At 41.9% G+C, this 27,590-nt stretch overlaps 1 protein-coding gene and 1 long non-coding RNA gene across 2 annotated transcripts; one reads left to right on the top strand and one right to left on the bottom strand.

Annotated features, from left to right (window-relative positions):
* Positions 1-19,350: 19,350 nt before the first annotated feature.
* Positions 19,351-24,221, top strand: LOC122026493 (mitogen-activated protein kinase 4-like). Its single transcript, XM_042585234.1, has 5 exons — positions 19,351-19,779; positions 19,887-20,559; positions 23,757-23,890; positions 23,994-24,092; positions 24,213-24,221. Exons 1-5 carry the CDS (start codon positions 19,351-19,353, stop codon positions 24,219-24,221), a joined length of 1,344 nt encoding a protein of 447 aa, XP_042441168.1.
* On the bottom strand, positions 20,716-21,132 carry LOC122027372. Its single transcript, XR_006124399.1, has 2 exons — positions 21,093-21,132; positions 20,716-21,015 (listed from the first exon to the last, which is right to left on the bottom strand). It is a non-coding gene; the product is annotated as an uncharacterized LOC122027372 (long non-coding RNA).
* Positions 24,222-27,590: the final 3,369 nt, after the last annotated feature.

Here is a 27,590-nt window from a genome sequence, read left to right as displayed (position 1 = left end):
GCCTTTTTTGAGACAAGTTAGCTTAGATCTTGTAAATTCGAAGTACTTAGGTAAATTATTTTGAGAAGAGTTTAGCTAAACTTGAGAAAAAAAAAATACTTAATTCCATTTGAGGGCATTTTCTAAAAAGTACTTAATTTAATTCGAAAAAGACTTTTGAGAAAAATATTTAGCTTAGCTAATTTTGGAAACGTCTATAGAAGTCATTTAGCTAAAATGTTTAGCAACCTTTTTGAAAAACACTTAGTTGTAAACATTGAATTTTGAAAAATCCTTTAAAAAATGGTTTAAATTTGAAAAGATGCTTTTAGCAAAAGTTGAAGTAACTTTGAAAATGTTGTTAGAAAATATAGCTAATGTTGAAAAGTACTTAGCTTTGATTTTGAACCGAAAAAATGCTGAATTTAAAAAGTGCTTTAAGAAGAGATAAATTTGTGAAGTTGTAGCTAAGGCCATGTTCACATAATTTTAGGAACCCCTAAAGTCCAAGCATGAGTAACTTAAAGATATTAGAATTAAACACTTAATTTTCTTGCCCACATGTCTAACCAATTAGCTACTAGCTGATTACTTAGAGAGCAACAACTTTCACTTGGTTAGTCAAATTAAGTCAATTGTTCCAGTTAGATTTGACTAGGTTTGGATGACTTAATTTGATTAATGTAAGATTAGTTTTTAACGCTCAGACTTACTGTGATGCACAAAAATAAGCATTCTGAAGTCTAGGCTGTACCCTATACATCTCACGTCATTCTAAGTTTTTCAAACACAAACAAGTTATGCCTAGTGTGCTTGTGAGATGCTCTGGCTGAAATCTAGGGGAACATGATATCTAGGGGGACTGCCTAGGCTAAATCCAAATTTTTGAAAGTCTAGTAAAATTGAAATTTTGAAAACATTATTTTTCCTAAGATTTTGAATGATACAAGAACCAAGCTGATTAAAGATAAGGAACATAAGGTCTATTGTACAAAACACATTCCTATTTGTCTTTTAAGTGCACTGAACTCAAGTTCAGGTAAGGGCTTTGTGAATATGTCAGCTAGGTTTGATTTGGACTCAACATAATTAAGTACAATATCACCCCTAGCTACGTGATCCCTTACAAAATGGTGTTTTACTTCTATGTGTTTAGTTCTTGAGTGGTGAATTGGGTTTTTGGTTAGATTAATTGAACTTATGTTGTCAATTAAAATTTTAGTGTTATGATATTTTAATTGGTAGTCTTTTAGGGTATACATCATCCATAATAGTTGAGATGCACATTCTCCTAGGGCTATGTACTTAGCTTCAGTGGTTGATAGAGCAACACAATGTTGCTTTCTACTTGACCAACTTACTAGGCACTAACCTTGAAATTGACAGCTACCACTTGTGCTTTTTCTATCTAGCTTGCATCCGGCATAGTCTGAGTCAGAATAGCCAATTAGATCAAGAGTGCAAGTCCAAGTCTTCTTGGGTCAGAGTAATAGTGTTAGGTTTTCCAGTGTCCTCCATCACGTAGTCTCAGATTCAGGTAATAGAATTCCCACAGACGACGCCAAATTTGATCCTATCTGAGAGCTTGCGAGATGAAGCACTGAGCAACGATGGGCGATTGCGAATTCTGATATGGATGAATAAGAGAGGATCCAAGAAAACCACAGCGGACCTCACTGACGTTCGAATATAAGGCAATCGGTCCGAGAAAACCAAAACAGATCTTATGAATGATACCTTCACAAAAGGGAACTCCGGTGAAGTGACTCCGGGGATCAGTGAAAACTCTGCAATCCGGTGGATGAGATGATCTCGTCTCCCTGCACACAACGAGTCGAACGATAAAGCGCTAGTGACCTAAGACCGGAGTGGGAATCCCTGGCTAGGCCCTTCGACGCTCAAGTTAGTCTCCGGTGAGAGGAAGAAGAAGCAAGTATGAAAATTAGGGTTTAATCTAGATGCAATGTGTATGTTTGCGTACCTTGCCAGTCAAGAGGATTCCCCTTTTTATTCCACCTCATCTAACCTCCATAGTCATGAGGTGGATCCCGGTTTGTTAAAGTTTGTTAAGAGATGACGTAAGCTAGAACTATCATAATAGTTTAAGGAATCTTTTTCTTACCCCAAATATACCTTCTTTGTCGTTTAACATACTTGCGGAGAATTCTAGAAGATATTTGCAACCAAATTGATTAAGCTATCATATGATTGTATATTGTTATGATTCACCTGTTACATATACCTGATTAGTCACATAAGCTTATTTTGTATATATGCGGAATACATTCTGTCCGTATTAGTCTCAGTCAGCATTCTATACTTGATCGGTTATCTATACCCGACCAAGACTTCATTATAAATATGCCAGAAACTATGTAAGGTTGAAGATCTTTATGTTCGATCTATTCCTTATACTCGACCTGTCTATTGAACTCGGGTGGTCATACCTTGCCGACCGAGATTGATCGGTCGGACGTACAAAGGCACCCTCGCCCCTCAACTCTTCCTTCGGCCGACCGTATGCCCTTAAAGGCCTTTGCGATCGACCAGTCTATTCGGCCAATCCTACCTTATCGACTGAGACTAATCGGTAGGGTATATGTAGGCCTTCAGGATAGCTTAATGCTAAGTGCTTTTACTTTTGATCGGTCTCTTATACTCGACCGGTCTTTGCCTACCGACTTCATATGATCAGCCGGTCTATTGAGCACATCCGACCCTGCATCTTTGACCAAAATCATCCAGTTGAGTTTATAGAGACACCATTATCCGATAACCCTTCCTTCAGGCAGTTGTAGGTTAAGGGTTATATGAGACTAAATGCATCTGTGTTCGGCCAATCTATGGAACCCAGTCCGCCTTTGCCTGCCAAGCTTATAGGCTTGATCGGTATATTACGTTCATCCGATTTTTGTCTATTGTGTACAAGGCCAAGAACTTTTACATTCGGCCGACTCTTTATGTTGGGTCGGTCATGTATGCCTGGTCTAGTACCCATGCTCGATCGGTCTTTGCTTACCAAACTCATATACTTGGGCGACTCTGCTACGTTTCGGACCGCCCATGGTTAAACTTTCTTTACATCGGATCGATCCTTATATCCGACCAACCGAACCTACTCGGTCGGTCTTTTCGGCCGGTCCTACATGCTCGGTCGGTCCTACATGCTCGGTCGGTCTGTCACATCCAACCTGTCTTTGTCTTCCATGCGTGTAACAACTTCCCCTTTACCGGGTCTAACCTTTTCCGGGCGGCCCCTCCTCTCACCCTTTTCAGCCTTCCTCATCTTCGTTATCCTTCTTCCCTTCTCCTACAAAGGGGTCCCCTTATCATAACCCATATCAACTGTAAACATGATAAGGAGTGTAAGAATGCATAAATCCATCATGAATAAAATACGTGAATGTTCGTCGAAACATGTATAAAAGATTATAAGATCTACGCACATCAAGAGCGGAGCGCGTTCTATAGCCAGTTAGCGCAACAACCATATCCCCAGCTTTCCATCTGCCAACTTTCGGATAGGATCATTTTGGCACCGTCTATGGGAATGTCGCCTGCATCCAAAATGAGAAGACGGAGGATGTTGGATGACTCACTGCAATGACGCTGACAAAGGAGGAGCTAGACATGCTTATACAAGCCTGAGCGGCAAGGATAGTGGAGTAGCAACAATAACAAGGGTTGACTGAGCGCTAAGTGCATGAGCTTACGGCATCAGCGGTAGGGTATCAAGCAGGATATGGAGACCGAGAGGAGCATGCATCCGTTCGAGGACAGAACAAGAAGTCGATCGGCACTTACGGGGAGGCACCCAACGCGTCGATCCCCTTTCACAACGCACTGTTCCAAACTCCATCAGAGGAACAGGGCCAAGCGGACAAGGACCGGGGGTCTTGCTCGGATGATGCACCCATTCGAGATGCACGAAAAGGAAAAGCACCAAGGGATGATGATTCACCCGAGCGGATCAATCAACAATTCTTGCAGGCGATCTTGGACAACCCTCTGCCCAAGCACTACACCCCGCTGGCGATCGGAGAATACAACGAAACCACCGATCCAGACGCCAACTTGGCCAAGTTAACAATACGACCATATTTCATCAGTACACTGATAGGATGAAGTGTCGGGTCTTCCTCACCACCCTCTCTGGATCAGCACAGCGTTGGTTCAAGAGATTGCTGAACGGATCCATTCACAGCTTCAAAGACTTCCGAGCAACGTTCCTACACCACTTCGCTAGTAGTCGCCGCACCAGAAGACAAACGTCAATCTATTCTCCTTGAAGCAAGGGCCCAGGGAGGCACTAAGGATCTACATCTAGCGCTTCAATCAGGTGGCCATGAATATTTCCTCAATATCTGCGGAAGTGTTGGTGAATGTCTTCACCCAAGGTCTCACCGAAGGGGAGTTCTTCCAGTCACTCATCCTGAAGTCACTGAGGGACTTCAACCATCTGCTCAGAAGAGCCACGGAGTACTTAAACGTGGAAAAAGCCCAAGTGACCAGAAGAAAGGAGGCACCTGTCGAGCCCCCAGCAGCGCCCGAGCGACGACTATCTAGTAGCCATCAACCCCCAAAGGGACCTTGATCGGGAGGAGCCCAGCAACACCAGGAGCCGAAGACACATGCCATACAGCATGTAGCGGTCGGTCTCCCAAAGGCTATAAAAGAAAAGGCATGGACGCTACTATTCTGCTCCTTCCATCAGTCGGCGATGTTGGTGCAATATCCCCTAGGTCAGGTTGACCTGGTTGACTAAGCTTGAGTTGACTCAAACTTGAGTCTTGATATTTGGGTTTCGATGTTTGGTAATACATGGAGATTACAGATACAATCATCCAATTGGAGAGATTTTTGATACAATTCTCCTCTAGTCAAGGACTGACTAGTTTGATGTGAAGAAGAGTCAAGTAGGTCAAGATTGGCTGGATACTTGACTGGGAAAGTCCTAACTGAATGTTAGGCAAGGGAAAATCTTGATAATTGAAGCCAGGTGAAAGACCTAGTGAATGAAGCTAGGTAGGTGAAAGTCTCAGTGAGTGAAGCTGGACAGTGGAAAAATCCTGGTGAGTGAAGCCAGGTGAAAACCCTAGTGAGTGAAATTAGGTGAAAGTCCTAGTGAGTAAAGGCAGACAGATGGGAAGTCCTAGTGAGTGAAGCTAGGCAGATGGAAAGACCTGGTAAGTGAAGTCAGGCACGTGGAGATCTAGGTGGGTCAAGGTTGACCGGACACTTGGTGTTGGGAAGTCCAAGTGGGTTAAAGGATTGACCGGATACTTGGTACGAGGAAATCCAGATAGGTCAAGGGTGACCAGACATCTGGTGGAAGTCCAAGTGGGTCATGGAGCATAGGGCACTTGGCATGAGACGGTAAGTCAAAGTGGGTCAAGGTTGGTCGGACACTTGGCACGAGGAGAAAAGTTCAAGTGGGTCAAATGATTGATCAGACATTTGGTGAAGAAGTCCCAGTAGGTCAAGGTTGACCGGATCCTAGGCACGAGGAGTCTCAACAAGTCATGGTTAACTAGATGTTAGGTTTGGGGACCTTGGACTTGAGTTAGGCAAGTCAAGGGGTGTAAATCAATCGGTTGATCGATTGAACCGAAGCCCAATCGATCGACCAATTGATTAGGAGAGTGCTGCGACAAGCAGCGGCCCAATCGATCAATCGATCAATTGGGAGCAACTGTCGCGAGCACAGAGGGCTGCCCAATCAATCAGCCGATCGATTGGCAACTGGTTTTCTCACGCGGTCGCGAGGAAGCTTAATCAATCGGTCGATCAATTCAAGTCTTCGTCCAGAGAGCACAGATGCGCTCTGAATCGATCGACCGATCGATTCAAGCCTTCCCAATCGATCAGCCGATCGATTGGGATATGACCGTTGTGCAGGATCCAGGTTTTGGACAGCTGGGATCGCGCTGATCTGGCGTGGCAATCGATTGGGAGTAAGCCCAATCGATTGGGAGCCCTAGAAGCGCAAGGTATAAAGCTGTGGTGAGCCTTCATCTTCGCAACTCTTCTTCCCGATCTTCACGCGATTTCTCCGAACACTCACCGCCAGTTCTTGGAAGCTCTTGGGAACAAGTGCTATTGCACTTCCAAGGTTCAAGAGGCGTTCTTCAACAACAAGGTCAAACAAGAAGAGGTTTTACTTTGTATTCTCATATTTTTCTTCCTGTGTGGGTTGTATCTTATTGTGTGGGTTTGTACGAGGTTTCTCCACCTCCGATAGTTATCGAGAATGAGTGTTTTTATTAGTGGAGTGAGCGTCGTGTGTGGATTCTTGGATTAATCGCCTCTTTTTGAGGTAGATACCAAGTAAATCTACTTGTTATCTTTGTGAGTGTGTTTTCTTGTTCTTTATTCCGCTACACATCATCGAAGAAGCACATCACTGAAGCGCGACAAGCTATTCATCCCCCCCCCCCCTCTAGCTACAAATCAACTCTAACAAGTGGTATCAGAGCATGGTCGCTCTTCAGCGGAATCATCACCGGAAGGGGCAAGAAGCTAGAGAGTGAAGAAGTTGAAGCAATTTCATCAAGTCAAAGACTTCATCAAAAGCTCAACTTCAAGATGGAATTCCGAGTTGGACTCGGATTCGACACAAGGGTGCCTCCACAATTCACAATGACGAGCTTTGATTCTTGGAAATCAAGAATAAAAAATTTCTTGATGATGGAGATAGAGTAATGGTTTACTCTGATGGAAGGCTTTGAAGCTCCAAAAGATTCAAAAGGAAAAATTCTCAAGAAAAGCAAATGGAGCAAGGAGCAAATTTAAAGGTGTGAGGCAAATGACAAGGTAACCAAGTTATTGGTTAGTCTATTGCTAAGCACAATCATTTACAAAATTGGATAATACAAGGACACAAATGAACTTTGGAGAAAATTAGCCAAGCTTCATGAAAAACCCTCTACTGTACCAACTCAAGAGAAATCCAAAGAGGGCAACTCATTGGAGCAAGACCAAGAGAAGGAAGACTCTGAGGTTGAGAGGTGTTCAACATCAGAAGAAGAGATCCAAGAAGCTTCATCCTCAACAGAGTACAATAAAAAGGGCAAAGAGGGAGCATACTCTTTGTTCAATGGGAAAGAGGATAAAGATGAAGAAGCCTCCATCTCTAGGATTAAGGGGGAGCAACATTCATTGACACCGGACCAAGAAGAAGGAGAGGCTTATACTTTTGGGTCAAGTGAAGAAGAAGAAGATGGTGCCACCTCCACAAATAAAAAAAATTAAATGGAGGATCAAGTGTCATCCCTACACGTGAAGGTATAATAAGTTCACTCAAAATAAAAAATATATTATATGTTTTGAGTGTAGGGGAAAATGACATTTTAAGAGCAAATGCCCAAAGTTGACCAAGAAAAAGAGTCAACCGATATTAAAGGGCAAGGAGAAGCCCAAGGAGACCGTCCCCACAACAAAGAAGAGCAAGGAACACATTGTTGTTGGACCCCATGGTATTTTGATGTGATCAACCAAGTTGGTTAGGTCCTGCTTTGTGTTTGATCCCTGTGTCTGAGTGTGCAGGAGCTTAGAAGTGCAGAAAGTCGAGCGGAAGACGCAGCTAGCGAGAAGGACGGCACGAGAAGGGAGCCGACAGGCTCGGTGCATCCGAAGGACGAGAGAGCTGCAGAAGAGTACACCGGTGGGCGAGAAGAACGTGTGCGACGTTCGAGGGATGTTAAGCCGGGGAGGAAGACTGCTCGAGGAGAAGACCGGAAATTGGGTTCGGGTGAGCCCTATTTCGGTTGGTCGAAATCACCCAAAAGAACGGAGCTTCGGAAGTCAAAGCGAAGGAAGAAGTGTGCTGGAGTTCAAGCTCAAGGCACCTTCATTGGGCATTGAAGGCGCCTTCACCTTGAAGGCGCCTTCAATGCCTGTTGGAGGCGCCTTGGACCAGGCCAAAATGACCATTGAGCTTTTGAATAAAGTTTTATCCGCCCACTCGATGGAGGCGTCTTGGACCCCTATTGGAGGCGCTTTAGACCCTCGAGATAGATTTTCTAGAGGCTATATAAAGGCCCTTGGAGCTAGGAATTAAACATCAACTCTGTACTCAACTCTGTAATCAATTCCTAGCAACTAGTGAGAGTTTTAAGTGTGTAAAAAGGCTTCTCCACCTACAGTGAAAGAGACTCTGCTAGTGGGATCTTCGATTGCCTTGGATTAACAACCGTCTTGGTTATAACCAAGTTAAACTTCTGTCTCCTCTTTTATTTTCCGTCTTAATTTTACTTATTGTTGCTGTATTTTTGAGTTGAAAGCTTTGAGGAGGGTATAGTTTAATTTTCCAGGCAATTCACCCCCCTCTTGCCGGCCTCCACTGCACCAACATTTGGTATCAGAGTCAGACCGCCTCAGAAGGACTAACCGCCGACTGAAGCATAACGATCAAAACGATGGCTGGAGCGAATATTCATCCCCCGAAATTTGACGGAGACTTCGCGACGTGGAAACGCTGGATGGAGGTATTTTTCAAGACAAAATTTGATATTTGTTTAATCATGAAATATGGCTATATAGTTCCAAAAGACAAAGAAGAATTCAACTGGACAAAGAAGGAGCAGGCAGAATTCGTTGTCAATGGAAAGGCGGAATTTCACCTACTCAGCGTGTTACCGCCCCAGGAGGTAAGTCGGATCGGGAGCTACGATTCCGCTAAAGACCTCTGGGACAAATTCCTAGAGCTTCACGAAGGTACCTCGGAAGCTAAGCTAGCGAGGCACGACATCCTCCGAACCCAGTTAACGAACCTTCGGATGAACAATGGCGAGAATGTAGCGCAACTCCAAGCAAGAATTAAGGAGCTAATAACTCAACTAAGCAATCTTGGAGAAGAAGTATCAAACCAGGACTCGATTCGGTATGCGCTCAACGCCTTCCCCAGAACTCCAGAGTGGGCCTCCTTAGTAGATGCATACTACATCTCTAAGGACTTTGAGGTAAGTACTTAGAAAATTTGTTTTCTACATTTGAACTTCACGAATCTCGGATTGCAGAGCCCAATAAAGTGGAGAAAGCAAGTCAGAACATTGCCTTGAAGGCAAGAACAAACGATTCTGAATCCAAAGCCTCGATCGACGAATCCGAAGCTGCATTAATGGTAAGGCGATTTAATAAGTTTCTTAAATCTAACAAATTTAGATCGCAATCGAGTAAACATCAGCAAAGAAAAAGAATAGTTCGTTGTTACAACTGCAACGAAGAAGGGCACATCAAAGATGACTGCCCAAAATTAAAGAAAAAGGAGAAAGAGAAGGAAAAGACAAAGTACAAGAAACCAGAATCCTCTAAGCATAAGAACCTGAATGCCACTTGGTCAGATTCGTCTTCTTCCAAATCAGACGTAGAAGCCTTCTCTGGGTTAGCAATAATGGCTAACCATCAGCTGGAAGAAGAGTCAAGCTCAGAAATGAGCATAGATGAAGGGGGAGGAACTTCAGACGAAGAAAGCGACGATGAAGGGGGAGCATCATCGAGTCAGGTAAGTCAGGTACGCAATCTAACCCCTACTCAATCGTTTCAATTTATTAAGTCTCTTTCTAAAGACTTATTCAAATTAAAAAAAAAAAAAATGCTGAGTTGAAATTGAACCTAGCAAAAGCATGTCCACTGGAAATGTATGATAATCTAAAACTAGAAAATGGAAAATTAAAAGTTGAAATTGAGAAATTGAAGAATAATGATGCATGCTTAAATAAATTTCCAAAATCAAAATTAAGAATTTATGAAAAATTGAATTGGTATATTAGAAAACATCAGGGACAACTTAGGAAAGTCCCCAGAAATTATGTACCCTTTAAATTTTTGAATAACCCAGTAGGAAGAAATCTATACTGGATTCCAAAATCCTTACTAGATTAAAAAAAAATTTTAAGGCTTTCAGAAGAAAAATTAAACGTTAAAATTTCTTTATGAAGTTTTGTCAAAGGAAGTGGTTGTTGCTCTAATAACCAAGAAAGCCTAGTGTCTCGCCACGACTTGGAAGTTGAAATATTGAAATAAAATGTTTAATTAACTTTCTGAAAAAATATTAAACTAGAATTAAATAATGCTTTGAAAGTTTTTCAAACATTTTTGAAAAATTCTAAAAATTCAGTTTACATAGAAATTGATTTTAAAAAATTCTAAAAATTAATTTGAAAAATTCTAAAAATTCAGTTTACTTAGAATTTTTTTTTGGAAAATTCTAAAAATTAATTTTGACTTAGAAATTATTTTGAAAATTTTTAAAAATTTGGTTTACTTAGAAATTCTTTTTGGAAAATTTTAAGAATTGATTTTGACTTAGAAATTATTTTGAAAAAATTCTAAAATTCGGTTTACTTAAATTTTTTTTGGAAAATTCTAAAAATTCATTTTTGCTTAGATATTTTTTGAAAAATTCATCTTGCTCAGAAAATTTTCTAACTTAAAATTTGCCAAATATTTTTTAAATCATATTCTCTTATTATTACCCCGTTTTTGCTATGATCAAAGGGGGAGAGAAAAGTACAAGTTTAGGGAAAGAGAATTTTTTTTAAAAAATTAAAAATATTTTTTGATTAAGTAGTTGTAATTTTATTTATTGCAAACTGATGCTTAACATGTTAGTTTAGTAATTTTATTTAAAAATTACTACTTGTCTATTTTAACCCTAACTTGAACTTGGGTTGATGCACATAAAAAAGGGGGAGATTGTTGGACCCCATGGTGTTTTGATATGATCAACCAAGTTGGTTAGGTCCTGCTTTATGTTTGATCCCTATGTCTGAGTGTGCAGGAGCTTAGGAGCGCAGAAAGTCGAGCAGAAGATACAGTTAGCGAGAAGGACGGCACGAGAAGGGAGACGACGAGCTCAGTGCGTTCGAAGGACGAGAGAGCTGCGGAAGAGTACACCGGTGGGCGAGAAGAATGTGCACGGTGTTCGAGGGATGTTAAGTCGGGAGGAAGACTGCTCGAGGAGAAGGCCGGAAATTGAGTTCGGGTGAGCCCTATTTCGGTTGGCCGGAATCACCCAAAAGAACGGAGCTTCGGAAGTCAAAGCGAAGGAAGAAGTGTGCTGGAGTTCAAGCTCAAGGCGCCTTCATTGGGCATTGAAGGCGCCTTCACCTTGAAGGCGCCTTCAATGCTTGTTGGAGGCGCCTTGGACCAGGCCAAAATGGTCGTTGAGCTTTCGGATAAAGTTTTATCCGCCCACTCGATGGAGGCACCTTGGACCTCTATTGGAGGCACCTTAGACCCTCGAGATAGATTTTCTAGAGGCTATATAAAGGCCCCTGGAGCTAGCAATTAAACATCAACTCTGTACTCAACTCTGTAATCAATTCCTAGCAACTAGTGAGTGTTCTAAGTGTGTAAAAAGGCTTCTCCGCCTACAGTGAAGGAGACTCTGCTAGTGCGATCTTCAATTGCCTTGGATTAATAACCGTCTTGGTTGTAACTAGGTTGAACTTCTATCTCCTCTTTTATTTTCCATCTTAATTTTACTTATTGTTGCTGTATTTTTAAGTTGAAAGCTTTGAGGAGGGTATAGTTTAATTTTCCAGGCAATTCACCCCCTCTTGCCGGCCTCCGCTGCACCAACAATTGTGTGTTTCTTGTTCAAGTAAAATGGGCATTATCGAAGCCAATGTCCAAAGGGGAAGAAGTCGATCAAGCCCAAAAGAGGAAGCACAAGTCAAGGAAGAGCTCTTAAGAGCAAACCTAAAGTAACATTTATTGATGTAATTCCTCTTAGAAATGGTAAAGGGCATGCTAATTCTAGTTTATATCATTTTAATGTTATTTACCATAAAAATAGGAAGCATGATAGCATTAAGGAAAAACATATAGCTCTTCATGGCAAAACCACTCAACGTAAGGCTAGAAAGATAAATAACAAATTAAGCAATAACTCCAAGGATTTTAGATATTTGCCTAAGAAAAGGAAAAATCAAGGCCTTAGTGAAAAATCTAAGGTTGAGGAATTATGGAAAGAAAATTAAGTCTTGAGGTCAAGACTTGATAAAATAGAGAGGACCCTTAGAAAAATAATGAATGAAAAACAAGGGTTCAAGAACAAAAACCTAAGCATAGGAAACCAAAAATCATCCAATGGCCATAAAAGTTTGTGATACAAACCTAAGACTAAGAAGGATGTTCCTTCATATCATAAGGTTTCATATAGCTATGGAACCAAATCTAGGTCTAGGAGTCAAATCAAAGATACAAGGGAAGTTATCCCTAGAAGTATTTTTGCAACAACAAATGTGACTAAGACTTCTAAGAAGTCTAAGAAAGTCACAAGAGAAACTATATATCCCTAGAGTTGACCTAGAGAAAGTGACCATGACTCTTAAAAAGCCTAGAAAGGTCATTAGGAAGGTATCTAGGAAGGCTATCCCTCGTGAATACCTAGAACACTCAAGGAGCACTAATAGATTTTGGGTTCCTAGGAGTATATTCTCTACACCCTAGATGGGTTAGAGAGTATCAACTCTAATTGGAAGGGTGGTTAACCCAACCTTGATGAAGTTGGCACTTGGAGAGCATTTTCAAGGTTATTGTTAACATTTTAAAATGAAAAAGGATTTATTTGTTTACTCTTTGGAAGAGTAAAATATGCCAAAATTTGAGGAATTATGCTTAATTTAAATTGACACAAATTAAGAAAAACAAAAGAAATGTTAAATTGGGAGTTTGACATTTCTTGGGAAAAAGTGGGCAAATCTAAGATTTAATTTTAAGTTAGCTAAGGTTTAAGGATACTTAGATAGGTAATCTAGGTATATTTTATTTATGTGAATTTTCCATGATTGTTTGCCCATCATATGCCATGACATCATATTTTACATTCATGCTTTATTATGAAAAACACAAAAATACCATGTCATGTCATACATACATCATGTAGTTATAGCAAATTTTCTTTTGAAAAAATATTCATTTTGATGTATGTCATAAATCATCATGCATTATTTTAATTTCCTTGAAATTAAGGATAATAGCATTCACTAACAAGTAACATCGTAGGTGGATGTTCATGAATTAAAATGCCTAGATAGATATGCATAATCCCTAGTTTAGGGCAAAACTAGAATCTACATCTCACAAAAACTATAAGGTGACTTGTATGTATTTTAGTGCACATTAGATACAAGTGAGATGTTAGGATGATGAACAAGACTCAAGATGTTGATTTAGTGCATCTATTTGAGTTTTGATTTCATCAAAACACATAATTATGTGTACTCCAATCATTGGGAAAACTAATGTACAAGTCATGTGCATTGAGCCCAAAGAACATGGTTGGAAATTGGTTTTGAAAATCATTTTAAATATACTTTGAAAAACCTTGGTGAAGACTATCCTTTGATAGTAATCACATTGTATAGTTAGACACAAACTTGGAAGAAACATTGAAGTTTTTAGTTTCCAATTTTATGTCAATCTTTAAAAATAAGATGTATTTTCTTAGAAAACTATTTTTCCATGATAGTATATATCATAAATAATGTCTACAACAGTTTTCATGATTTTTAGAATTTTGTAGAATTTGTAAGGAGTTTCTGAATTTTGATTGAAATTCACTTTCAAAAAATCAGAACTTCAATCGATCAGCGGATAGATTGGAGTGTCTCAATCGATCAGCCAATCGATTGAGAAGGGTTTTCTTGTGAGCAGAAGCTCATTGAATCGATAAGATGATCGATTCACTCAAGCCTGGATCGATCAGTGGATCAAATCAAGCACTTTCTCCATGAACAGAAGCTCACGAAATCGATCAGGCGATCGATTGAAATGGTTTCAATCGATTGAGACCCAACCCCAATCGATTGAAAAGGCTGATTTTGGCTGGGAAAACTTGATTTCATCACTTTAAGCCATTCTTAGTCAAGGAAACCATTCCTAACCCCTTGATATACATTTATACACAATTAGGGGGAGTTTTCATGATGAAAATAAGAATGGATTGGTTAAGGAAGACTAAGTTGAAGTTTAGGTTGAGGTTTAGTTTCAATATTAGATTTTTGAACCTCAAAACTTCTAATTTTGGGTTTCCTAAAGGTTTAGAGATTTCAAGTCATTGTTGGTGCAATAATAGAAGTTTAAAGCATGTTTTCAGGGAAAGCTACTCTTTAAAAACATGGAAATATTTTTTTCCGAAACCATTGAAGGTGGTATATCCTTCGTTTGGAAAAATGCTCAAGGTTGAGCATTGGGAAACAATGGAGAGTGTATATCTTCATTTGTTGAGTTATGGATGCTCTAGGATGAGCATTATAACATGGAGTAATGCTCAATGATGAGCATTTGATATAGTGAAGGGTATGAGACCTTCATTGTTGGAATGATGAATGCTTTAGGATAAACATTGTGAAGAGGTTTAATGCTCAATGGTGAACATTGGTTACAATAAAGGGTATGAGACCTTCATTGTGGTGTTGTAAACAACGAATGAGGTTGTGAACAACGTTAGTTAACTCTTCAAGGGGAGGGTTTTTTATGTGTGCCAATAAGGGGAGAATGTAGGGTTTAAGTTAGGTCTTTGCCCCTTAAGAAATGTTTGGGGGAGAATATAGGGTCTAAATTATGTCTTCATTATCCAAAGAGTATTGGCATGAAGAATAAGTTGAGGTTATGGGATTAGCCTAACTTAAAGGTATTGTCAAACATCAAAAAAGGAGAGATTGTTGGTGCAATATCCCTTAGGTCAGGTTGACCTAGTTGATTAAGCTTGAGTTGACTCAAGCTTGAGTTGATTCAAGCTTGAGTCTTGATGTTTGGGTTTCAATGTTTGGTAATACATGGAAATTACAGGTGCAATCATCCGATTAGGGAGATTGTTGATACAATTCTCCTCTGGTCAAGGACTGACCAGTTTGATGTGAAGAAGAGTCAAGTAGATCAAGGTTGACCGGATACTTGACTGGGAAAGTCCTAACTGGATGTTAGGCAAGGAAAAATCCTGGTGAGTGAAGTCAGGTGAAAGACCTAGTGAATAAAGCTAGGCAGGTGAAAGTCCGGGTGAGTGAAATCAGGCAGTGGAAAAATTCTGGTGAGTCAAACCAGGTGAAAACCCTAGTGAGTGAAGCTAGGTGAAAGTCTTGGTGAGTGAAGCCAGGAAGATGGGAAGTCCTAGTGAGTGAAACTAGACATATGGAAAGACCTGGTGAGTGAAGCCAAGCACGTGGAGATCCAGGTGAGTCAAGGTTGACCGAACACCTGATGTTGGGAAGTCCAAGTAGGTCAAAGGATTGACCGGATACTTGGCATGAGAAAATCAAGATGGGTCAAGGGTGACTAGACATCTGGTGGAAGTCCAAGTGGTTCATAGAGGATGGGACACTTGGCACGAGACGGTAAGTCCAAGTGGGTCAAGGTTGACCGAACACTTGACACGAGGAGAAAAGTCCAAGTGGGTCAAAGGATTGACCAGACACTTGGTGAAGAAGTCCCAGCAGGTCAAGGTTGACCGGATGCTAGGCACGAGGAGTTCCAATAGGTCACGGTTGATCGGTTGTTGGGTTTAGGGACCTTGGACTTGAGTTAGGCAAGTCAAGGGGTGTCAATCGATCGGTTGATCGATTGAACCGAAGCTCAATCGATCAGCCGATCGATTAGGAGAGTGTTGCAACAAGCAGCGACCCAATCGATCGATCAATCGATTCAGAGCAACTGTCGCGAGCACCGAGAGCTGCCCAATCGATCAGCCGATCGATTGGGCACAACCAATCGATCGGTCGATCATTTGGGCACCGCTAATCGATTGACCTGACAGCTGGTTTTCTCGTGCGATCGCGAGGAAGCTTGAATCAATTAGTCGATCGATTCAAGTCTTCGTCCAGAGAGCACAAAGATGCTTTGAATCGATCGGCCCATCGATTCAAGTCTCCCCAATCGATCAGCCGATCGATTGGGATATGACCGTTACACAGGATATAGGTTTTGAACGACTGGGATCGCGCTAATCTGACGTGGCAATCGATTGGGAGTAAGCCCAATTGATTGGGAGCCCTAGAAGTGCAAGGTATAAAGCTGTGGCGAGCCTTCATCTTCGCAACTCTTCTTCTCGATCTTCACACGATTTCTCCGAGCACTCATCGCCAGTTCTTGGAAGCTCTTGGGAACAAGTTTGTTGCACTTTCAAGGTTCAAGAGTCGTTCTTCAACAACAAGGTCAAGCAAGAAGAGCTTTTACTTTGTATTCTTGTATTTTTCTTTTTGTGTGGGTTATATCTTATTGTGTGGGTTTGTACGAGGTTTCTCCACCTCCGGTAGTTACCGAGAAGGAGTGTTTTTATTACTGGAGTGAGCATCGTGTGTGGATCTTTGGATTAGTCACCTCTTCTTGAGGTGAATACCAAGTAAATGTACTTGTTAGCGTTGTGAGTGTGTTTTCTTGTTCTTTATTTCGCTGCACATTATCGAAGAAGCACATCACCGAAGCACGATGAGCTATTCACCCCCCCTCTCCTCTAGCTACAAATCGACCCTAACAGGCAATGCCCAACACGCATGACTGCTATGATCTAACTCTGATTACAAGCTAACCAGCTCCACGAGGATATCGTCGTCAGTCACCATCACCCGATCGACATCATAGACGCTTGTCAACTGGCCGGAGGGAGGAAGAGAGAGGGGTGTCCGAGCGGTGCCATCGTCAGCCCTAGCGGAGGAACGACACGAGCCCCACCTGAGCTCCTGCTGTGCAGAACAGAGCCTCAGCTCAAGAAGAGGAGAACAGGAGCAACAAACGGATTCAGATAAGGAAAAAAGCGAAGAAGCTTACAAAAAAAGATCGTCAGAGAAGAAGAAAAGGTGAAGCGGCAGAGAAGGCTCAAAGACGAAGGCACACAAAATGAAGACGACGGCGACACGAAGTGGGGTTTATAACCCTCGCGGCTGATCGCTCTGAGCCATCCGATTCAGGGTTCGAAAAGCCAGGAGAAGATCAGGTCGTAGAATTTGAAAAAGTGTCTATCACATCACAGTGGATATCCATCTGTCACGTCAAACAAGCGACGATAGAAAGTGGGACACGTGGCGTTTGGGTATCGGAAGACATTAATGAGGCTTAATTAAAAAGTATGGTCGCGTGCTCGGCCATAATAATCAAAGATTTGTATGGTCTTCAAGAAATTTGGATGACGCCAACTACTATGAAAAGGCGCTCATCTAAGGGAGCGCGGGGAAAGGAGAAATTTCGCTAAGTGTTGTCACTCATCGTCCCGATCGGCACAGAGAGTGGGTTATCACATGGCCGAGCGGTTGATACATCATCTGCCTTAGGCGGTATGATCCGAGAGGCAACTACAAATCCCGCCTGCGAAATAAAGACGAATGACGTATACATTTGTTTCGATAAGAAACTTGGGAGCGTATGCAAGGTCTGATCGGACATGGAAGCCACCGAAGACGCTACTTGTCCAGTCAGTCAGACTTGTGGCCTCCTTCGACTAGACTTGAGGGGAAGGCATGCGATGCGACCATAAAGGGGGTCCCGCCCAACACGAGTTAACTACCAAGATAGAGGTCAAAGCCAAGGTGGCCAACACCAGGGTGTCAAAAGGCTTGCCTACAGTGTTCGAGGGGAGGTCGACTACAACGATCGATCAGGGCAATCAGTGTCCGATCGGCAAGAGACTACAACGGCTGGTCGAGTCAATCAGTGTCCGAACGGGCCAACCATCTAGCTCAGGATATTACGGTAAAACAGCCAGACGCTTAGTGCGGAGCGGTAGGACACTGAGGAGACCGAAGAGCTTGTCCGAGAGGGATGGAAAAGCTACTACGCCCAGTTATCGCAAAGAAGAGCAGTTGAGGCCGACAGAGCGGAGGAGTCCCAGCCTGAGTGGTACCTCGCTCGGCTAAGTAGCGGGAACATTGTTATCTCTTTAAGGCCGACAGAGCAGAGGAGTACTAGCTGAGAGGCTACCTTGCTCGGCCAAGCAGCGAGACCATTGTTATATCTCTCGATATCCTTTTGGGAGATAATGCCGCTGACACGAGGCATGGTCAACAGGCGGATCGTACGGCGGAAGCTTCTACTATCTTGTCAGGGATATGCATGTCCTGTTAAAGTATGGTATCAAAGGTACTTTCTTGATAGGTCCTTTCATACGATACATTGGAGAACATGTCCATGCCTCGAGGAGCGTGCACGTCGCCCACCAGGGCTCTATATAAAGGGGGTACAAGCACCGGTAGAGGTACGCGTTATTCATTGTTTGCGCTAGTGTTACTGTTACTCCACTTTCCTCTACATTTCCGGTGACTGACTTGAGCGTCGGAGGGCCAACGTCGGGGACCCCTTTCCTGGCTCGGCACTGACGTTACTTGTTTTGCAGAGTGAAACACATTCTACAGCCAGTTAGCGCAACTACCACCTCCCCAACTTTCCATCTGCATGCTTTCGAACATGATCATAGGGTTATAAATATTTTTTTATTAAAAATAATTAAAATTTTATAGTTTAAATTTGCATTATAAAATATAAAAAAAAAATTAGAGTAATTAAATGAATTTGAATCTCTACTAATATATAGCTTATAAAGAATATTTAATTTACAAGCATTACCAAAGGAAAGGCGCGCCGTAATTTTAAACCTCAAATCCTACATTAAAGTAAATAATAATAATTTTTTAATCAAACTAAATTTAACTGAACCAAATCAATAAAAAAAACTTAATTATTTAATTAAGTATTTCATATAAAAATGATGACCCTAAAAACTCATTTTAAAAAATTCATTTTATAATCTCCTAAATTTATCAATGTAATTTTTTAAAATTTTAAAAGTACAAAAAAAAAAGTTAATAAAAAAATTATAAAATTTAAAAAATGTCGCGGTCACTGAAAGTGGAGTTCGGAAACGAAGCCTATTTAAACACATGCAATCGAATCCATTCGACTCCATCGCCGCCGCCGCCGCCGTTCCACTTGTCTTCCTGCCCACGGTCGGACCATCCCGACGACTCGCAGCCGCCGTAACCAGTAAGTCGACTACTCTCCTTGCCATGAGACAGATGTGTGTGAGTTACTAGTTAAAGAAACATGCGATTTGAGCGTTTCAATCGTATTCTTATCCTCCCCATCATCGAACATGTTTCTTGTTCCGTTCTTTGCAAAGGCATATGTAAAAAGAGATCCAGAGAACGCAACGAATGTAAAAAAGAAAAGAATAATCCAGTTCTTGGATCATCACGTGTTCTTGTTCTGTTATTTCTTGGTGTTCTTGGTATATATTCTTGAAAACCCTAGTCGTTAGACTTTAATTATATCTATGACTTGAATTAAAGTCGTTCGACTTTAATTATATATATTCTTGAAAACCCTAATCTCTGACTTAATTTCTGCTAATATTTTGTTGTTTTAATTGGATTACAGGCCATGGCTATGCTATCAAATAATCCCCCCGCCGATTTCGGGAACAAAGAAGAAATGAGATCTTACACCATCTCAAACACACTTTTCGAGATCGATGCCAAGTATGTGCCTATGAAGCTCCTTGGAGAAGGCGCTTATGGCGTCGTTTGCTCATCCATCAACCGCGAAACAAGCGAGAACGTCGCCATTAAGAAAATAAGGAATGTCTTCGAAGATCGCATCGATGCGCTGAGGACTCTTCGGGAGATGAAGCTTTTGAGGAAAATCAAGCACGAAAACGTCATTAAGATGAAGGATATCATGCTGCCTTCCACCAAGAGATCATTCGTCGACGTTTATCTTGTCTTTGAGCTCATGGATACTGATCTGGGGCAAATCATCAGATCACCTCAGCCACTTTCCGACGAGCAGTGTCAATGCTTCATTTTTCAGGTATGAATTATATAACAACGAAATTAAAGTAGAAGAATCACATTCAATATTAATTACATGCATGTTGCCTAAGGTACAATGAATTTAATTATTATTTGTGCATGCAGTTGCTTCGAGGACTGAAATATCTCCACTCGGCGAACGTAATTCACAGGGACTTGAAGCCAGGGAACCTTCTGGTCAACAGTGATTGTGAACTTAAGATTGGCGATTTCGGACTGGCTCGCACTAAAAGTCCGAGGGGTGAAGGAATGAACGGCTACGTCGTCACGCGTTGGTATCGTGCGCCGGAGTTGCTCGTTTGCTCTGATAACTACGACGCTGCCATTGATATGTGGTCAGTTGGATGCATCTTCGCTGCGATACTCGGGCGCAAACCTCTCTTTCCGGGCACTGACAGTGCCCACCAGCTCGAGCTCATTCTCAACACTCTCGGCGTTAACCATGATGCTGATGATTTCGACTTCGTCACTTACCAGCCAATTCGAGACTACATCGACTCGCTCCCGGATAGTCCAGGCGTTCCCTTCGCCAGTATGTTCCCCGATGCCAATCCACTGGCCGTCGACTTGCTGAAGAAGCTGCTCGTTTTTAATCCGGCAAAGAGAATCAATGCTACGGAGGCATTAGAGCACCCTTATATGGCTCAGTTGTATGACCCTCTGCTCGACCCCGCTGCCAAGGGCCCCATTGATCTTGGCTTCGATGATGATCTCGGGGAAGACAAGATCAGAGAGATGATATGGGAGGAGACGCTCTGCTATCGCCCAGGAAAAGCTGCTCTCTGACTCTGACCGTTTGCATGTCTTGACAGAAGGGAAGACTTGAGGCTAGCTGTTTTATGTATGTATTTAGCACACAGCTGTGCCACAACATAGTTTTTGTGGCTACCTTTTTTCTTTCCTTTTCTTTTGACATGAACTTGCTGAACAATTGTAAAAAGAGATAGTCGAATACAAGAACATTTTATTTACTGACATGAAGGGAAAGGAAATTGGGAATAATTGTAATCAAGCTATCAACACATTCTCTGAAAAAAAAATGAACAGAGAGCATTTTGAACAAGCTTTTAATCCTTACAAAAAGCTTGAAATCTTGAATGCAAGTGCCGAACGGCAAGCAGTTGGGCGTTCTTAATTAGATGAGCCTCAGTTCATATTCTCCCACCATTGTGATGTATCTCACCCAAGGTAGAGCTTGGTATCCACTCTTCTCGATGATTTTAAGGTAACGAACCTAAACAATCGATGACAATGATGCATTAACCGTAGGTTAACATAATCCAATAAAGTTATTGTGAAGGAGAAAAGTACCTGTATACCAGACACGGTGAAATATGGGATCTCAAACTTCGAGCTTTTTTCTCTGAAGTCGCCTCTTACGCGGTGATACTGGGAAGACTAAATTCTGCCCTACACAAGTATTCCTAAGTACAGAGGAGAATCCCAGTGTGGTCATGAAAACATGTACATGAACTTCACAGTAATTAGAGGCATCATTAACTTTATCCGGAAAAAAAAAAAAGAAATTGCGTCAAACCTTGCCACCAGGAAAAGATTTTACTTTCCAGACCAATGCATCATTTTCTGGAGCATATGAAGCAGAACCCATGGATGCCCGAATGTTGGGATTGGTGGCATCTGAAGGCACAGGCAACTCAATTTCCACATTTGTGGCAGTGCTGTATGGGGCTGGAGGGGCGGCGGCAACGCTGACGACTTCGCCTTGGGCGGCTACAGCGGCAAGAGGAAGAGAGAGGAGGAGAGGAGAAGGGTTTTAATCAAAAACCTAACATTTAGATTTTTTTTAAATCAAAAGTTATATTTCTCTTCAATTTATATCATATATGATACGGTGTATGATCGTGAGGTCAGAGAGATGACGTGGTAGGAAGTCAAGCCCATGGGATGGTCAAAAGTCAAGCTTACACGGCGGTCAGAAGTCAAGCCCACGTGACGGTCAGAAGTCAGGCTTATGTGGTGGTCAAAAGTTTGGCCTACATGGAGGTCAAAAGTCTGGTCTATGTGGAGTTCAAATAGCCCGAGCACAAGATGGTCTGAGTCGGCCACAGGTGGCGTTCCGAGGTTAAACCTACGTGTCGAGTAGGAACTCGGAGGCAAGGATATAGATCAGGACTTATAGTCTTGCGGCACAGGACACAGGAACCAAAAAACGTGCAGATCGGGATGTGCAAGCCAAGAATACAGGTTAGGACTTATAGCTTTGCGATACAGGATACAGGGATCAAAACGTACAGGTCGGGATGTGCAAGCCAAGGATACAGGTCAGGACTTATAGCCTTGCGATACAGGATACATGGATCAAAATGTGCAGGCAATACAAGAAAACCCCTCATAGACATCGGTGGAACAACAATGATTTTAAGCAAAAATCGATGTTTTTGAGTATTTTACACCGGGTTTTCTAAAAATCGGTGTCTATGAGCGCAGATTTTCGCTCATAGACATCGATTTTTTTAGCCGATGTCTATGAGCACCTTTTTTCATTAATAGACATCGATTTTAACCGCGGTTTTTAAAATCCGGTGTCTATGAACCAAAATTCTGGCGGACTTTCTTAGCACGCTTTCTTTTGGGCTTCTCCTCACCCACCATATATCGAAACCCTAATCCTCCGCATCCTCCTTTTAGGAGTTACCATTTGAAAGACGAGCAATGGATCTCTCGACGACAATGTGGACAGCGGCGGTCGTTGGCGTTGTCGCGGTCTACTGGTTCGTGTGGGTGATGGGCTCGGCGGAAGTGAAAGGCAAGCGGGCAGTGAACCTTAAGATGGGATCGATCATGCGGGATAAGGTGCAGGACAAGTACAAGCAGTACTGGTCCTTCTTTCTCCGCTCCAAGGAGGGCATTGCCGCCGCGTCCGACGACGATAACGTCCCTGCCTTCGTCGACACCTTCTACAACCTCGTCACAGACATCTACGAGTGGGGATGGGGGCATTCCTTCCACTTCTCTTGTTTTCTCTCAATCTCACGGCGATGTTTTTGATGTAGGTCGAGCAGGTATGGTCCGGATCTAAGAACGCTCGATACTCCGACCGCTTAACTCTCTCAACCCCCTTCTGCCTTGACTACATCAAATGTGAGAATAATCGAAGACCCCCCCTGTTTGAGTTATTGTCATTCTTTTTTAAAAAAAAATTGGATTCCTTTCAGGGGATGTGATCTATAACACGCTCCACCCGTCACTAGCGTCGGATGTCGTCTTTTCGCTAGAGGACGATGACTTCAATCCCCTAGGCGATATAGCAAGGGAGGGGGAAATGCAGTTGAGCAAGAGCAGCTTGTGTGATTGGAACGGAAAAGATCCATCGCTCTTGTCCATGAACTCAGGTTCTTCGTCTTGGACCACTCATATTTGTGTGATCGATAGTCGAGTTCGTTTGTGGTTGCTTATTTTTATTCTGAAATTAAGGATTTGTACACACATTATCAGAGGAGGAGGGTAGGGGAGATTGATGATGCTAGGCTTAAGTTTGAACTTAATACTATGCTTTCGGGGGAGGTAATTGCCATAAGCTTGTTCTTTGTCTCCTTTTCCTGTGGCTTAACTGGAACTAAAGTTGTGTTTGCGGAAGATATATCCAAGATAAAATTATAGTGGAAGAAATGATTCATAGAATCTACCTCCAAAAATGTTGAGATCTGACTTGGCTATTTTTTTTTTAAAATGTTGCTATTATTGGTTTCTAGTTGTTGATCGGTCATGAAAATTTGTTGTTTATGAAAAAAAAGTTGCAGTTTCTAAGATATTTTGTTCTTTTTACTTAATTTTGCTTCTGTAAAATGCTTTACCACATACACCATATTTTTCTCTTCCATTTACTTCTTCCAGAGTTTACTCTTAACTTACTGCTTGCATTACTAATCCTTTCTTAACCTTCACTGATGGTTTTTTTTCTGTTTGAAATTACCATAGCTCATTCTCATAAATGGGATAATCTAGTGACTTTGTTTTCATGCATTTTTTACCTTTTCTATATGTTGTTAATAATAGATGACAATCTGAGAGATAGCACTTTATTTTTGGTAACTCCAGTTGTTATTGTACAGGGGATTGAAGTATGTATGGTTCCATCTCCTGATAGGGTAAGTTCCAATAGAAATTATACTTATTGTTTGTTTTGTGAATAATTCAAGTATATGAATGCTAAACCTCTAATTCTTCATACTGTATTAAACACTCATATAGCCAGAGGAAGTAAAATTTTCTGTACGCTTAATTGATACGGACTTAAACAAGTTAGTTACATCATGCAATTGGAAACATCAACAGAAGATCTACTTGCAAGTATCTTTCTTTTCTTTTACCAGGGATATCATAATTTTGCTTCCATGTTTTGAAATAGTTTAAACAGACTGCAATAATTGGGATTGAACCTTATGCTGAGTGTTTTGGTCATTCTCTCAGTATTCCTAATCTAAATCAGGTTGTATTTGTTGGTGCAATATCCCTAGGTCAGGTTGACCTGGTTGACTGAGCTTGAATTGAGTCAAGCTCGAGTCTTGATGTTTGGCTTTCGATGTTTGACAATACATGTAGACAACACATGAAGATTGCAGGTGCAATTGTTCATGTGATGAGATTGTGAAGGAGAGTCAAGTAGGTCAAGGTTGACTGGATACTTGACTGGAAATCCTAGTGAGTGAAGCTAGGTGAAAGTCCTGGTGAGTGAAGCCAGGCAGATGGAAAGTCCTAACTGGGAAGTTAGGCAATGGGAAGTCCTGGTGAGTGAAGCCAGGTGAAAGACCTAGTGAGTGAAGCTAGGCAGTTGAAAGTCCTGGTGAGTGAAGCCAGACAGAAGAAAAATCCTGGTGAATGAAGCCAGGTGAAAGACCTAGTGAGTGAAGCTAGGCAGTTGGAAGTCCTGGTGAGTGAAGCCAGGCACGAGAAAATCCAGATGGATCAAGGCTGATCGGACATCTGATGTTGGAAAGACTAAGTAGGTCAAAGGGATTGACTGGATACTTGGCATGAGGTGGAAAGTCCAAGTAGGTCAAAGGGATTGACCGGATACTTGGCACGAGGAGGAAAGTCCAAGTGACTCAAAGGGATTGACCGGACACTTGGTGAGCGAGTCCTAGCAGGTCAAGGGTGACCGGATGCTAGGCATGATGAACCAACAGGTCATGGTTGACCAGATGTTGGTTTAGGGGACTTTGGACATGTTTTTGGGCAAAAACAAGAAGCTGGATCTATCAGCCGATCGATTGGCACATGCCCAATCGATCGATCGATCGATCGATCGATCGATCGATTGGGTGAGTCCCCGCGACAAGCCTTCTCCCAATCGATCAGTGGATCGATTGGGGAGAAGTGTCACGCGAACAGAAGAGCTCTGGATCGATCGGTCGATTGATCCTGAGCCCCCAATCGATCGGGCGATCGATTGGGAGGTGCGGTTTCGTACGATAAGCCCTGGATCGATCAGCCGATCGATCCAGGCAATTTCCGAGAGCACAGAGGTGCTCTGGATCGATCGACCGATCGATCCAAAGCCTTCCCGATCGATTGGAAGCAATCCAATCGATCGAGATCCGACCGTTGGCGTCGTATTTAGCTGCTGGCGAGCTGTTCTCTCGGTAGAACTTCCATGACCTTCTTCTCCAGCGAGCACAGATCTTCACAGAGCTTCTCCACAGAGTTCTCACCGCCAGTTCTTGAAGTTCTTGGAGGTTCTTCCAAGTCAAGAGGCGGATCTACAGCAAGAATAAGAAATCTAGGGTTAGGGTTTTCTTGTGCTAACTTGTAAGCTTTTAGCTTGTATTTTGTTCCCTTTCCCTTTCTTCTTGTAGTGTGAACTTGTAGGGCTTCTCCGCCTTTGGTAGTTACCATAAAGGAGTGTTTTTCATAGTGGAAGGTGCGTGAGTGTGTGGATCCTTGGATTAGTCACCTCTTGTGAGGTGGATACCAAGTAAATCCTTTTGTTAGCGTTGTATGTTTTTGTTTCTTGTATTTCCGCTGCATATCTTTGAAGAAACAAGCAACGTCAAGCACGAGGGTCGCGCCGAGCTATTCACCCCCCCCCCCCCCTCTAGCTACATAATCGGTCTCAACAAGTGGTATCAGAGCAAGGTTGCTCTTCACCGGAATCATCACCGGAAAGGGAAAAAGCTAGAGGGTGAAGAAGTTGGAGCAAATTCATCAAAGTCAAAGAATTCAAGAAGCTCAACTTCAAGATGGAATTCTAAGACGGGCTTGGATTCGATACAAGGGTGCCTCCATCATTTACTTCAACAAGCTTCGATTTTTGGAAATCAAAGATCGAGAATTTCTTGATGATGGAGATAGAGCAATGGTTTGCTCTTATGGAAGGTTTTGAAGCTCCAACAAACTCCAAAGGCAAGCCTCTCAAGAAAAGCAAATGGAGTCAAGAGCAAGTTCAAAGGAGCAAAGCAAATGATAAAGTGATCAAGCTTTTGGTCAATTTATTGCCAAGCAATATTTTGGCTCAAGTTGGAGAATTCAAGGATGCCAAAGAGCTATGGAGCAAGTTGGCAAAGATTCATGAGATCCCCTCCACTGTACAAGATCAAGAAGAATCCAAAGAGGGTGACTCATTGGATCAAGACCAAGAGGAAGAGGACTCCGAGGTTGAGAGATGCTCAACTTCCGAAGAAGAAGTCCAAGAAGCTTCATCTTCAAAGGAATTCAATGAAAAGGGCAAAGAGGGAGCACACTCTTCGTTTCACATACAAGATGAAGATGAAGAAGCCTCCACCTCTAGGATTGAGGGGGAGCAACTCTTGGTGATGCTGGATCAAGAAGAAGGAGAAGCTTCTACATCTGGGTTAAATGGAGAAGAAGACGATGCACCCTCTACAAGTCGAGTTAAATCTATTGGAGGAGCATCATTATCAGATCAAGAGGAAGCCTCTACCTCCGGATCAAAAGGAGAAGATGTCATCCCTACACATGAAGGTATAAATGTTTCAAATAAAAATAAAAATCATATCATATGTTTTGAATGTAGGGAGCATGACATTATAAGAGCAAATGTCCTAAATTGGCCAAGAAAAAGAGTCAAGTGGCACCAAAGGGTAAGGAGAAGACCAAAGAGACCGCTCCCTCAACAAAGAAGAGCAAGGAGCATATTGTGTGCTTTTTGTGCAACCAAAAGGGGCATTACAGGAGCCAATATCCCAAGGGGAAGAAAGCGGTCAAGGCTCTTGGAGGAAGCACAAGTCAAGGGGGAGCCTCCAAGGTAAAAAGAAAGGTCTCATTTATTGAGCCTACTCCTTTAAATAATGGTAAAAAGCATGGTAGTTCTAACTTTTATCATTTTAATGTTATTTACCATAAGAATAGAAAGCATGATAGCTTTAAGGAAAATCATGTAGCTTTTCATACTAAGACTACCACACCTAGGGTTAGGAAGGTAGATGAAAATCTAGGCAAGAAAACTAAGAGTTTTAACTACAAGCCTAAAAATAAAATTGCTCATGGATTCATTGAAAAATCAAAAACTAAGGATTTAATGATAGAAAATCAAATCTTGAGGTCAAGGCTTGATAAAATGGAAAAGACCCTAAAAAGGATGGAAAATATCCTAAAAGGGCAAAATGAGAAAAACCTAGGTCTAGGAGTACAACAAGGGTCATCCAAGAGCCATAGAGGTTTGGGATATAAACCTAAGGCTAAGAAGGATGTAATTTCTTACCATAGAGTTTCATATAGCTATGGAACCGAGTCTAGGTCTAAGGGTCAAGTCAAAAATACTAAAGAGGTTATCCCTAAGAGTATTTTTGCAACAAACGTGACTAAGATTTCTAAAAAGTCTAGGAAAGT

Source organism: Zingiber officinale, chromosome 10A (genome assembly GCF_018446385.1).
Source record: "Zingiber officinale cultivar Zhangliang chromosome 10A, Zo_v1.1, whole genome shotgun sequence".
NCBI classification, from domain to species: domain Eukaryota; kingdom Viridiplantae; phylum Streptophyta; class Magnoliopsida; order Zingiberales; family Zingiberaceae; genus Zingiber; species Zingiber officinale.
This window is presented reverse-complemented; position numbering and strand designations above follow the sequence as displayed.